Source organism: Mastigoproctus giganteus, chromosome 6 (genome assembly GCF_048544385.1).
Source record: "Mastigoproctus giganteus isolate SK-2022 chromosome 6, ASM4854438v1, whole genome shotgun sequence".
Taxonomy (NCBI): domain Eukaryota; kingdom Metazoa; phylum Arthropoda; class Arachnida; order Uropygi; family Thelyphonidae; genus Mastigoproctus; species Mastigoproctus giganteus.
The window spans coordinates 120,633,171-120,647,582 of record NC_143580.1 but is presented as its reverse complement, the minus strand read 5'-3'; the positions used below and the strand labels follow the sequence as shown (position 1 = coordinate 120,647,582).

At 35.8% G+C, this 14,412-nt stretch overlaps 1 protein-coding gene across 2 annotated transcripts in view; it reads right to left on the bottom strand.

The window, feature by feature from the left end:
- Positions 1-14,412, bottom strand: part of Ube4A (Ubiquitination factor E4A) — a 523,714-nt gene that overhangs the window by 315,904 nt on the left and 193,398 nt on the right. For both annotated transcript variants that reach the window (XM_090376475.1, XM_090376476.1), the window contains exon 8: positions 7,203-7,388. In XM_090376475.1, coding sequence (XP_090232601.1) covers positions 7,203-7,388 — 186 coding nt within the window. The remainder of the gene's footprint in view (positions 1-7,202; positions 7,389-14,412) is intronic.

Here is a 14,412-nt window from a genome sequence, read left to right as displayed (position 1 = left end):
ATAGAAAATGAAAAACTAAAAGTGGTCAATGAGGAGATTTTAAAATGGGCTGATCTAGGGAAAATGGTCAACATTTCTTCTAATATTAACTTGTCATCTTCTGAATTATCTCAAACTAAGTATTACTTTCCTTCTGAGACATGTTTTACAGAGATAGTGAGTGGGATTTGCTTCAAGTACCTGTGTAATCTCCTGTCAGATATTTTTCGGAAATTGCCAGTGGCTCATCTAAAGGTATGCAGACAAGTGGTTCATCAAGTGATCAACAAGCAAGTGTTACTCCTAAGGTTAAATCTGACAATGTACTTATTCTAAGAGCACTAGATTCTAGTGGCTGAGGTTAGAAATCTTGTCACCAAGACACTTAAGAGTGATCTGAAAAGTGTTAAATTAAATTGTTACGTACTATTCGCAATAAAGGCGTTATTGTTGAAACTACATCCAAAGATGACTTGGACATCCTTACTGCATCAATGTCTTTTGTGTTAGCGGGACTCTCTCTGGGTACTCCCCATAAAGATAATCTGACAATTCTGGTTTATGACGTCCCCAGTGAATTGTACAAGGGATGAGATAGTTGAAAATCTTTTTCAAAAGAATTTTGTAGATTTCAATTTTTCAATTGAGGAAGAGACAGAAATAAAACAAGAGACAGAATTTAGGTTCACAACTAAAGCTAGGTGTGCATTGTGTGTGCACTGGGTCATCAGTTTCTCACCCAGACTATTCAAATGTATTAAGTCTCAAGATAGAATTTTTCTATTGTGGTCCTCACACAAATTTCGTCCTTTTACTATTGTTACAAAGTGCTACCATTGCTGGGATATGGTCATACTGCATAATTTTGTTCACATGAGTCCCCATCCTGTGGCCATTGTGCCCATAGTGGGCATGCTTTGCCAGTGTCTGCACAAAGAAGAAGTATGCTGTGCCAATTGTAAAAGGCGAAAGCATAACTACCAACATTCTGTCAGAGATGGTTCATGCCCTGAATATTTAAAAGTACTAGAAGTGGCAAGCCTAAGGACTGCCTATGAGCAACACAACTAATAGCCATATAAAACTGTACATTATAATCAAGGTGTAAATAATTCTGATTCAATTTTGCCAAATGCCAACTCAGGTAATGGGCGAACTTCTTGTCCAATTCTGAAGTACATTTGAAGATTATACAAATTAATGGTCATTGTTCCCGAGCAGTTGCTGATAAGTTAAGGATTTCTGCAGAGACTCATTCAGTGGACATAGCGACTATTCAAGAGACTTTCAAGTGCACGTCTACTTCGATAATTAAAGCTGCTTCTTTTTAACTTCTAGGACTTTCTAGGACTTGCCCATGGTGGATCCAGGAGCTATCCTGATTAAGAAAGCAAGTTCACAGTGCACGCCATTTTTATCAGAGACATTGAAATTGGCCTCAGGATAATGTAAGAGTATTCTACCAACAGTATGCAGATTTAAAAAAGAAATATGTTAAGGCTATTGCAACTCAGAAACAGGAAACCTGGATGGCTTTTGTGCAATGCTGATCCTTGGGGCTTGTGGGAAGCTTTCATGTGGGAAAAATTTTACTCCAAATTTATATGGATCTGTTTTGGCAGACTTAAATTGAGACATTAAATTGGGCAGATACTATTAATGCTATATTAGACAGCCCATTTCCAGTGAATGAGGTGGCCTCCGATTCTTTAGACCATTCACAAACTCATCTTTCTAACGTCAGTTACAGTGTTGACATACAGAGTGAACCTTTTAATCTTCTTGAATTGAACACAGCTGCCCAAAAAATTAACACTGCCAAATTTCCAGGATCTTGCTGAAAGCACCTTTATATTAAGACTCATGAAACTAAGACCTGAAATACTTCTATTTTTGTTTAACAAATGCCTTCCGAAGGGTACTTTTCCAGAGGCTTGGAAAATCACACTGGTCAGACTCATAAAAAAGTCTGGCAAACCATCACTTCATCCGAAGTCTTGCAGACCAATGGCGCTCTTGGCAAACTTGGGAAAATTACTGGAGCATCTTATGGCTTTCCATCTACACAACTTATTACAACTGCAGGATTTAATATCTCCAAACAAATATGGTTTTTGTCCTGGCAGGTCCTGCGAGGATGCTTTGGTAGACCTGGTTGTTCATCTGGAAAACTCAACTTATAAATATGTTTTAGCTATATATATTGACTTGGAGGGTGCTTTCGATTCCCTCTGGTTGTTGTGGTTGTTTGGTTTTTAGGAGCATTAGCAACTAAGGCCATATTGCTCCGGGATATGCAGTGGTCATTCCCTGACCTTTCCGCATCCTCCGTATTTGGTGGTGACGGGCTCAAACCCCGGTCTAATCAAGAAGCGTGTGCTACGCACTGCTGCTCCTTCCTGGCTACGGAGGCGCCTCTCCCTTTGGTGGGGAAGTGCCAAATCAAATGTCTTCATATTGTGTCCTCTACAACTATAATTCCTTTTCTGCAGCTATTTTGACAACTGAGTAATAACTGTAAAAATCTAAGTTCAATCAAGTTTTTAGGCAAGTGTACGATGGTGTCCTCAGGGATCTATCTTGGGACCCCCCCTTGTCTGGAACATGGTCCTGCAGCAGTGGATTTCTAGAACCTTTGAAAATGTTAAGATTATAGCTTACGCCAATGATCCAACTATACTCGTCAGTGGCAATACTTGGTCTGAGTTGTAATCTGTTACCAATAGTACACTTCAGGACCTATATGAATGGACTCTTCTTAACAAACTAAAGATTAGCCCTCAGAAGTCAAAGATGATGGTATTCAGAGCAAATTTAAATATCTCTTCTCCTCCTCAAGTTAAAATCAATAATGTTCGTCTTCATTTTGTCACAGAAACTAAAATCCTTGGAGTAACGATAGACTGAAAGCTAAATTTTATGACACATGTTACTAACTTGACAGTTAAAATCAAGAACTTTGCTAAAGCATTAACAAGAATTTCAAGAGCTGAATGGGGGCTCTCAAGAAGGACTTTAAAAATTTATTGAAATGCAGTATTTATCCCAGTGGCCACGTACGCCACCAGCACCTGGTTTCACAGAGCATTAATTGTTAAAATTAGAAACAAGTTATATTCTTTCCAGAGAACAATTTTATTATCCATAGTTAGAGCAAGCTGTAGAGTGTCAACCCTCCCTGCCTTACAAGTCTTAGCTGGAGTTTTGCCCTTAGACCTACATTTGATCTTTAAAGGATTGTCTTACAGGTTAAAGAAGCAAATCCTAATAGAGTTTATGGTAATCACTACTGACTGTCAGCAGGATATCAAGCGTGAAAAAAAGATAATCTGGATGAATTGTTCAATGAGTGGCAGACCCGATGGGACACAATCTCTTTGGGATTGGTGACAAGATGCTTCTTCCCGGAAGTGACTTTTCTTCACGATAAAAAAGTACAGTCATGGCGCTTTCCATCAATCTATACATGTCTTACTAAATCAGCAACTCTTCAGGTTCAAGTTGGCCACTACAGATTTGGTTGCCGAGCATCCTGGGCAGACTCAGGGAAGCTAAAGTACCCATAAACCTCTATAAAGTCATAGAAACCTATCTCTCACAAATAAAAATCGAGATAAACATTCCATATAAAAAGATCACAAGAACAGTACACAGAGGATATTCACAGGGATTGGGCCCACTCCTCTGGAACTTGGTATTTGATAAGTTCTTGAGGATGGGCGTAGGAGCGGTGGGGGTGCAGGCCTTCGCAGATAACCTGATTTTGGCAGTGCAAGCAAACTCCAGAGCCCAATTGGAAATCCTAGCTAATCAGGGCCTGCAGATACTCCAACAGTGGGCCAAGAAGAATTTCTTAACAATGTCACTGAAAAAGACATCGTCGGCGCTGCTTAAAGGAACCCTGCAACTGAGACGACCACCCCAGATTAAGATTGATGGGACAACTATCAAGTTCGCCAGTCAACTAAAATACCTGGGTGTCATACTAGACAATAACTTATCCTTCCAACCGCATTTAAAATTCCTAAGACAAAATATCAGAAACTATTCTGCCATGGTAGCTAGGGTCACAAGGAGAGACTGGGATCTCAAAAAGCGTACCCTAGCCTTACACTACAAGACAACCTTCCTTCCAATAATTACATATGCTTCAGCAATCTGGTACGACAAAACTACCCTGGATGCAATTCAATGCACCATCCTGCTCATTACCACCCGCACCTGCAGAACAGTGAGTAACCCAGCGTTGCAGGTGATAGCAGCAGTACTTCCACCTGATCTTGAAATCGCAAGAACAAAAATCCTCTACTCCTTATCTAAGGGAATAGTCACCACTTTCCTGGAATTTACAATAGACCTAACAAACAAGCATAAGGCAGAAAAGATCCAGCTTCAGTCTCACCTGCTGCAGGTGTGGCAGGACAGGTGGGCAGAAACCTGGGAACACCTCATGTACGAATGTCCGCAATACGAGGATCTCAGGTGCATCCTAATCACGAGTATAAGATACCTCCCAAAAGGGAAAAGAGTTTCACCTACTGGATTCAGAGGAAGAACACAGAGCCCTAACCAACTTCGCTCAAGAACTCTTCTCAAGAAGGAGAATGCTACATACAATACACCAGAAGTGTAAGATGACCAGCCAGATAAATCAAAACATCCTTTCAGACACACCCCAGCTGTCTTGCCTAGGAATAGTGATGGTGCACTCTCTACAATGATATGAACCAACACTGGAACCAAGAAACCCTGCCTATGAGACCCATACTGCATATGGGTAGAAGTAACCCCAGGGAAATGTATCAATTGTGTGGTACTACACTTAAGGTGGTAGAAAATGAAAAATACCTGAGAGTAATTGCGCAGTCAGATATGAAGTTTTCTGAGCAATGTAGACAGGCTGTCAGGGCAGGTCATGTGGTTTTGTCAATGATATATAGGAATTTTGCTAGCAGGGAGAAGGAGGTGATTGTCCCTCTGTATAAGGCAATGGTCAGGCCACGCCTTGAGTACTGCATACAGGTCTGGAAGCCTCATTTTAGGAAGGATGTAGATTTGCTTGAGTGTGTACAGAGAAGAGCAACAAGATTGGTGAGGGGAATGAAAAGATCCTCTTACCAAGAGAGACTTAAGTTCTGCAAATTGCAGTGGCTGGAGACTAGGCACCTGTGCAGTGATCTGATTGAGGTGTATAAGGCCTTGAATGGATTGAGCATGCTGAATTCTGATGGGATCCTTCCACTTGTTCAGATTATGAACCTAAGTGGGAATAAATTCAAATTAAGAAAAGACAGATGTAGAATTAATGTGCGGAAATTTGCCTTTAGCCAGCAAGTGGTTAATTGCTGGAACAAACTTCCATCTGTCATTGTGGAAGTTGATAGGTTAAATAAATTTAAGGAGGAACTGGACAGGCATTTGGTGTGATGTTTTTTTTTTTTGGCTGATGCTGCTTAAGCTTATACACTTGCTTTCTTGCATCACATGCCACTACTACTACACCACAACACAAATAGTCTACACACCACCACATATGGCCACTCTCCACAAACTCATATATAAAAAAGGACATGTTTCCCTCTTTCCCCCCTAGTTAATCCACTGATTTTCCAGATATCCTGTGCATTTGTAGAGCCATACTAAATACTTAAGTAAATATTGGCCTTCATTACCACACATGTGCTTTACCCTTTCTTGTCTTTAGTCTGCCCCTTTCTTGTCTTTAGTCTGCTAATACTGCTCTACTTAACTTAATGCGGAGAATTGTTGACTCGCTCATTTCATTGAACCTGATTCTTTGTGTAAACATTCCCATAACATGCTAGTACTGTATTAGTAAGCAAAGACTTAAAATTACTCTTATTCTTAATGTCATTAGTTCTATTAATTTCACAAAAGAAAATTAATTCTGTTAGGAAAGTTAGATTGGAGGAATTCAAAAACTTTGGAGTGATCTGATGAGTTGCGAGAATGACAGAAACAACAGCTAAAATTTAATGAAGGGATAATGTAAAATTCCAGATTAGGAACTTTTTGACAATTAACATCAGAATCTATATAGGTACAGTAGTACAAGCACTACCTTTAAAGTAAAAAGAATCACTGAGCATATGGGACAAATGAGATGAGTGGTGGTTGAGTCAACCAATAATTGTGTTTCTGTCAGAAAAATTGAACGTTTGTTATATTTTTCATGAAAGTGAGTATAACTTAGATACTCATTTCTACCAAACTGAAACTGAGATCATGTATATTTGTGAAAGGAATTAAGTTGTTGGGAGATTCAAACATTTTTTGCACATAAATTTTTATAAATGCCTTACACACTGCAAGGATATGCCCAGCTCACTGACATAACACAGCCTCAGCAGTGCGCCCCCCACCATTACTCAAGTCATAATAGAGGCAGTGATATTATACACCAGCTGATCCTTCTAAAGTGTTACCAATAAGTTCAGCCCAATAGATTATCTAATGGCCAGCCTGAAAAAAATATTTTAAATCTGTACCCTACATAAGGAATATTGGATCTTGCCATGATGCCTGTCATAACCCCAATAGACATGATCCTTGTTACCCAAGAGAAGAGGTGGGGAGATTCTAGAGCTCTACTATGGTGACCAAACATGGTTTCTTGACTTCAAGCTGACATAAAAAAATTTATGATATTGCACCTGGTGTATTATGGATGCCATACCTTGATCTCTCCTCCCTCACTCCTGTATGAACCAGTGGCTACTGGTTTACCTTTATTTTGTGAGACTTTATGTATACCTTTATTTTGTGAGACTCGTTTTAAAATAGGAAAGTCCTTTTTCGATGATCCTTAAGTAAATATGAAACCTTAACATGCTTATCTGTTTCTGTGGCACAAACAAAGTACCCAATAAGCTCAGAATTTGCAGAACAGAGATATAAAACAGTACAATGAGATATTGCTGTGCTGTGCTGTGCTAGAAATGAGTTCTTGCTTTTAAATTATTGCTTCAGTAAAAGAAAAAAAAATGTTACAGTCATAGTGCTAATAACAAAATCATTCAACTTAGAACAGTAACTAAATACCTTTAAAAATAAAACTAAGTTTTATCACTTATAATTATGTAGGATGATCTGTTCTATTCATGGTTAACCAAAATGAGTGGCATTTTAACTAATCACACTATTTTAAAAGCTAGCCTTGGCAAACAAATTGTTTGGACAAATAATTATGAATAATACTTTACCAGCCATAAATTCTTTTCTGTTATACTGTGTTCCTGCTGAGAATAAAGAGAAGGTTTCTCAAAAAATTCATAAGAATCTCCTTCATTGCGGGGAAGGCAAGATATGCTCAGTGGAATTCCAATAAGGCATTCCTGATACTCTCGAGCATTCAACAGATCTCTTGGAGTGCTAAATTCCAATAAAACCTAAGGAATTAAGAAAAAAAAATTAAAATTAAACAGTATGTTTAAACTTACAAACTGATATACCAAAAACAGTAATATGTAACCGATATTACATATATCTGTCATTTGCATTGCTGATTGAATGCTTTGTTATTAAACCAAAAAGTATATATCAAAAAATAAATACCAGTGTTCACAATAAGTAACAGTTAACCAAAGGAATATACAGGTAACCCACACTTAACATGGAGGGATGCATTCCTAACAACTCTGTGTTAAACAAAATATACATGTTTGCCAGAAGAGGTATTTAATTTTTACAAAATGCTATTTTTTAAAGAGAAATTTGAAGGCAAAAATTCACATTGTATTTTATTTTTACTAATAAAAAAAACAATATAATATACATTGTATATACACACATGAATACAGTTTAACTCAAGTACACAGTTTATTTTCAAGTTTTCTTGTGAGTAAAAAACCAGAAGTGTGAAGTGTTTTTTGTTTTTTTTTTTTTGCCAAGTGTTCTTTCATTTCATTAGAACTGCAGCACAGTTGCTTTGGCAGCCTGCCTTACACAAACATTCTGAATAAATTTTAATCAAAATAACAGCATCGGGGAGCTGTAACACCACACACAAAAATACAGTAACTAAGACTGCATGCACCATTTTGTCCACATATGATTGAGCCAACCTGTTCAACAATTTTGATGCATTAATTTGGTCAAAAAAAAAGTTTAAATATACGCCATTAATGTAGCTGGAAAAACAAATTCCAGGTATCATGCATTTTATATATATATATATATATATAAAGCATCCATAAAATTACTGAGTTTAGGTTGTAAAGATGTAAAATTATAGTTAAAGTGTAATATATAGAACACCCAATTAATGCCATCAAACGATCGAACATTACATCGGACGTTATGTATATACTAAATAGATACGTTATAGTGTAAAGTTAATATCTTTAAAGTTTGAAAATCCATATAGCCATAGTCCTGCCATATCTCCAGTATACATGAAAACCAAAATATAAATCATATTAAGTAAATTAATAAAATAATAAAATAATAAGCCCAACACAGGAAAATTATTTTGCAAGGAACTTTGTCGAGGGCTAAAGCCCTCGACAAAGTTCCTTGCAAAATAATTTTCCTGTGTTGGGCTTATTATTTTATTATTTTATTAATTTACTTAATATGATTTATATTTTGGTTTTCATGTATACTGGAGATATGGCAGGACTATGGCTATATGGATTTTCAAACTTTAAAGATATTAACTTTACACTATAACGTATCTATTTAGTATATATATATATATATATATATATATATATTATTCTTTAGTAATATGATAGTTTATGTTGTATTTTACTTTTAATATACTTTTATAGTGGTTTTCCTTAAATTATTTCTAGATTTTTCTATTGTCCCGGTAGCTGTTTTAGCAATGCCCGGGTACGAACAGAGTACATATTATTATTTTATCTTTCTATTGTGGTTTATTGTGTTTATTTTCTTAATTACGGGTGTTTTCTACTCATAGGTATTATGGTTAATACATTACTGGTCTTTAAGCTAGCCTAAACTCGGTTATCTTAAATGCCCAGGGCCTATTCATTTATTATTTTTCAACTTGTTACGTATTGCTAAAGAAATTGTCATATTAATTATAGATGAAAAACTGTAGCAATACTACTTTATGACAAAATGATAAAATATTAAACATTTTTATACATTTATTGTATTACATCTTTATACATATTTGTATTACGTCACATGGTCGTCAATCCCCTACTTCATCGGGGGCTTTGAGCGGATTGACGGTCCATTCGATGTAATGCATTACTTACTTACCCGTTTCTGTTTGTATCTATCACAGCTTTGCTATTTTGTCCGATACTGAATTCTAAGTTTCTTTTAAATTCCCATTTTTGTCCCTTTCCCATTGCTATTAGTTAAATAGGTATTATTTATTATAAATTTATTATGAACCGAATTAATATCCCATAATTTCTACAGCAACTGTGATAGAATACACAAAGCCCAACGGGTGAGTTTTTTAAAAAATTACAATAACTTTACTTACTTGATGTGTATAAGTGGAGGTCGTAGTGTCGAATCAGGAAAGTTTCCCATCCTACTTGATGTGTTTCAGTGGAGGTCGTCGAGTCGAAAAAGGAATGTTTCGCACCCTTAACTTGTTTTATAGATGGCTATTTTTATGGCTTTGTCGCTTTAGCGTTTCCCTGTGTTCCGATGGTGTTTTGGCGGAAGTCCCCGAACTTCAGGCCAAGGTCTATTATGGTGGTTTTGTGGCAGGTTAAATGAATTTATTTAGTTGTGTATTTACAATATTTTTACATTTATTTTATGTCTCACCTCGGACAGTGCCGGTACCCGCTTTTCCAAGGCGTAACAGCACTTGTTTGTCCAGAGGCAAAACTATATACATATATACAGCCTCTTACTATGGGAGAGGGGGGGGTTTAATTTTGGCAATAGGTTGTAGTGCAGTCAGGCGACGAGCCTCGCCTGAGTGCAATAAACCTAGTAAATAAGGGGATACTCTTCTGAGTAATTACTATTATATTTTTAGTTGGCTTTTGATAAAAGTATATGGGTCTACATTGGGATGGTGTTTTCTAATATTTGCGTATATGGCAGTTCTTACGTGATATCTACTGTATTGTTTGGGAATTTTGTTTCTATCCAGCGTTATAATGAGTTTTTTAATGGCTATATTTCCACTATTTATATTGTTGCATATTTGTAATAGTCTGTTTGTCTGATTTCTTATGGTATTACCATGTATATGCTTTGCTATGTTACTTTCCCAGTGTGTGAGTTTTATTGTTTCGAAATTAAAATGATCTCTTTTATCATGGTGATGTGTATATATTTTGTCTGGGTGGATGGTAATTTCGCTGTCTAAGTAGACAGCTTTTAAGTTGTTATCCGGATTTGTACATTCTATTTTAAGGTCTGCTGGGTAATAATTCTTTGCAATATTTATAAAGTTGTCATGGTTGAATACTATTACGTCATCAATGTATCTGTAGAATTTTAAACTGTCCGTAATGTTACTTTCATAATGGTGTAAGTAGAGGTTAGCCATGGCACAAGAACTGCTGGATCCCATAGCTATACCCCTGCTTTGTAAATACACTTTGCCTCCCATTAGAATGTAGTTTCCTTTGACGCTGATTTTTGTAAGGTCATTCCAGTATTGTTTTTTGCATTGTAGTATGTTGTGATATTTTTGGTAATATATCTGTAGTACTTCTATTAGGTTGTCATGCGATATGCTTGTAAAGAGGTTTTTAAAGTCGTATGTGTTTATACATTTAATATTATTGTTTTGTTTTTTTAAATAATCCAAATATTCTTTGTTGTTGTTGATAATTCTGGTGTTTTTAATTTCTTTGTTGATGTTTTTTAACTTGTCTTCCATGATTTTACTGGTATATTTGATATAGCTGTTTTTACCTGAAGTAATGAATCTTTTTCCCGTAGGAATCTTGTGATATTTTGGAATCCAATATATGTAGGGGTATTGCATTCTGTCTATTTTAATTTTAAGCTTTTTATGCATGGCCAATACTTTTTTGCTGATGCTGTTTGGATTGGAGTCTATGTACTTGTATGTTTCATTGTCATGCAATTCCTCTTTGATGGCTTCTATGTAGAATTTTTTGCAAATGATACTGAAATTATTGCTTGCTTTGTCGGTTCTAGTAATAACAAATTTGTTTTGTATTTCTTTGATTTTATTGTTGATATTTTTTAAATTTAAGTGATTGTTTTTTATATGATGTTTTTGCTTTGTTATGTTTTCCTTGAAATGGTCTAGTATGTTTTCAGTATTGGCGTTTATCCAACATTGGAATGATTCTATGGGTTCATTGTTTTTGTATGCGGCTTTGAATGCAAATTGTAACAGATCTGTGTATATTGATTTTTTAATATTTTCCAACCTAATTGGGGTGTTGGGTCTGAATTTTGTACCCTTTTTCATTGTTTCTCTTAGTGTTTTGTCTTCGATAATATTGAGGTCTCCTGTTACTATATGATTGTAATGTGTATTAATGAATTTTTTATATCTACTTTCCTGGCAGTGACAAGGTTGTTCTCCGTCATTCATATTATTAATGGTGTTTTTGTAATTGCAGATGGTTAGTCCAATTGGCTTGGTGTATCTGTATCTAATATTTATTTGTGTGTTTTTGATGGGTAGGTAACATTTGTTATTATCTATGATATTACTTATATTAACTGTGTCGTATAAACGGTTTTGGTATTTGATTATGCAGTACTCTTTTTTAGTGCTTTCGTTGAAATTTATGCCTATTCTGAATTTAAATATATCTTCAAGTATATTGTTGAGGTGTATATTCTGTGTCTTTTTCTTTTGGTATATTTTGTTAAGTGCTTTAAGTTTGCTTATTTTAATAGAGAAAAGTATGTTGTGTATATTTTTGATGTTTATGGGGTTTGTATCCCATTCTGTTAATAGTTTTTCGAAGTCATTTATATTTATTGGTATTTTGTTGTTGTTTTTGTTGTATACCTGTAATTTTCCGTTTTTAATCCCGTTATATTGCCAGTTTTTGCTGATCTGGAAGATTTTGTAAGTACATGTTTCTGGGCTGGTGAATGCGAAGTTCCTTCCATTGAACCGATTGTTTAATCCATAGGGATATAGGGATTTGTATAAAAGAATGAACATATCTTCCATGATTTCTCTTTGTGTGTTGTTATCGATAATGGTTAGAATGGCAATGGATACGTTGGCGAAGTCATGCATTTTGAAATGTCTGTATTCGATTTCGTTATTGTATTTGTCTGACCTGTTTTGAGCGTCTGTTGCAGTGTTTTCATCATATCTGTTTATTTGTGATCTGTGAAGGTTCATACGAAGGTGGAGCTCTGTACTTGTTTGACCGATGTATTGTATCCCACATATCTCGCATGTAATTAGGTAGATTACATTTTTGGTGTGACAGAATGTTGGTGCTTCTTCAGAATTTAGATGGTGTCTGTGCATGTAGGGACAGGTTTTACAGAGTTTGCTGTTGCATTTTTTGAAATTGAGTTGTTTCATGTGTAGCCCGATATTTTCATTGTTTAGACGTTTATGGTTATATGCTTCTTTACTCCCATGTGGTGTGACAGCATTGTACCGGAATCCACTGTATATATATATATATACAGTGGATTCCGGTTATTTGGGCCACCGGTTAATCGGGGCAGCCGTTTATTTGGGGCAAATCTTAAAAAACAGAAACCGATCGAGAAAATAGCCAGGGCTTACTTTGCTTAATTGGGACAGCATGCCGTTTAATCGGGGCAGGAGACCGCTGCACTGGAGATTACCCTACGATTGTCTCCGACGGTACCACGTGGTTCGGTCGAAATTCTGGAGGTCACAACCATAAAACAATAAAAACAATTAGCAGTCACCTGTTTATTGGGCTTTTCTGTTAGTGAAATCTATCATAAACGTACAGTAAACTCGATCTTACTGAATTTGCGATAATACCGACAGCTGGAATTCTGTGGGTTATTATGGTAAAATGTGTTTACACTTCCATGAAATCTAAATCATATAAAAAAAATTAATTTTCAGATCTTCTCTTCATTCCTATTTTTAAAGCTTTGTAACTCGTTACTCGGTTCTCACTTACGTGTATTGTGTTACTTGCGATTTGTGTGTGCTGTGTTCTTTGTTATTGATTGCTTATCTTTTTACTGTTTTAAATTTTAACCTCTCCCCGCCCACAAATGTCAGTGAACAGAAATGTCAACTAGTTCGTATGTACGTATTAATTATTCCGATTTTCACGTATCATTTAATTTTTTAACTGGTAAGGTAATAAAGGGTAAATTTGTGCTTAACATATCTTTACTTTTATAGCCTGTGGATAATATTCCTCCTATTTTCACTAATTAAAATCGCTGTTTAATAGAATTAAAATTCAATTCGCAAACGTGATCACAATGACCGGCGCTTACTGCACATCGTATAGTGAACGGTACTTTACTATGTTGAGTTCGTGGTAACGTGATTTGATTGTACAGTGAACCAATTATAAAAAGGGGGGGGGTTACTTTTAACTATTTACGTGAAACTTCGGATAATTGGGGCAGCCGCTTAATCGGGCCAAAATGCACTAGTCCCGATGTGTCCCAAATAACCGGAATGGACTGTATATATATATATATATATATATATATATATTATGTGAGGTAAAAGTTAGGCAAAAGTAATAAAAATAAATAAATATGGCTATGTAGCTATCATTAGAGGCAGCAAATGCACATCCTCCACATGATGCCTAATTATATCTGATAATTAAAATAAATATGATATTTAAAATAAAAACATCAGCCAGTAGTACGGCAATAATGCAGAGCGAAACGAAACGCAAAATAATATAAAATAAACAAACAGGGAAGGGAAAGTAGAGATAATAGGACAAAAAGGTAGTCGATAATCCCCTGTAAAATTTAGTCAATTAAGTCATTAAACCCAATTAATAAAAAATGTAAATTTAAAATAATTCCAATTATAAATAATTTAGCAGTACCCCCCTCGAAGGTACCAGTTCCAAAAAACGTGAAATATCACCAAAAAAGGGTTAAAGAAACTAGTGGGTTGATATGCTAAATAAGCAGTGCCTGTGCCGCCATCTATTCTTTTTCCTTTCTATTATATAAGCTGGTTAAGCTTGCATTATGTCAGTGGTGTGGCTCTGATCAAGAGTGCTGTCTGTTCTATAGTTTATTTTTCGCTGCATAAGGACCACCGCCATGCAAATCCTCTGCATTGGTTGATCTATCGGAGAATGGAGGGGTGGTTTGGTTCTTCGATATTTCTGCCTTTGTGATGATTTGTATGACGATTGAAATGCAGCGATTCCATGACCATTATTGGCCTCGTGGTCCTCTGTCGATATGGGGCATGATGGTCAGTCTATCATTTTGATATTTTAGTTTTTTGGTAGTTTCTTTAACCCTTTTTTGGTGATATTT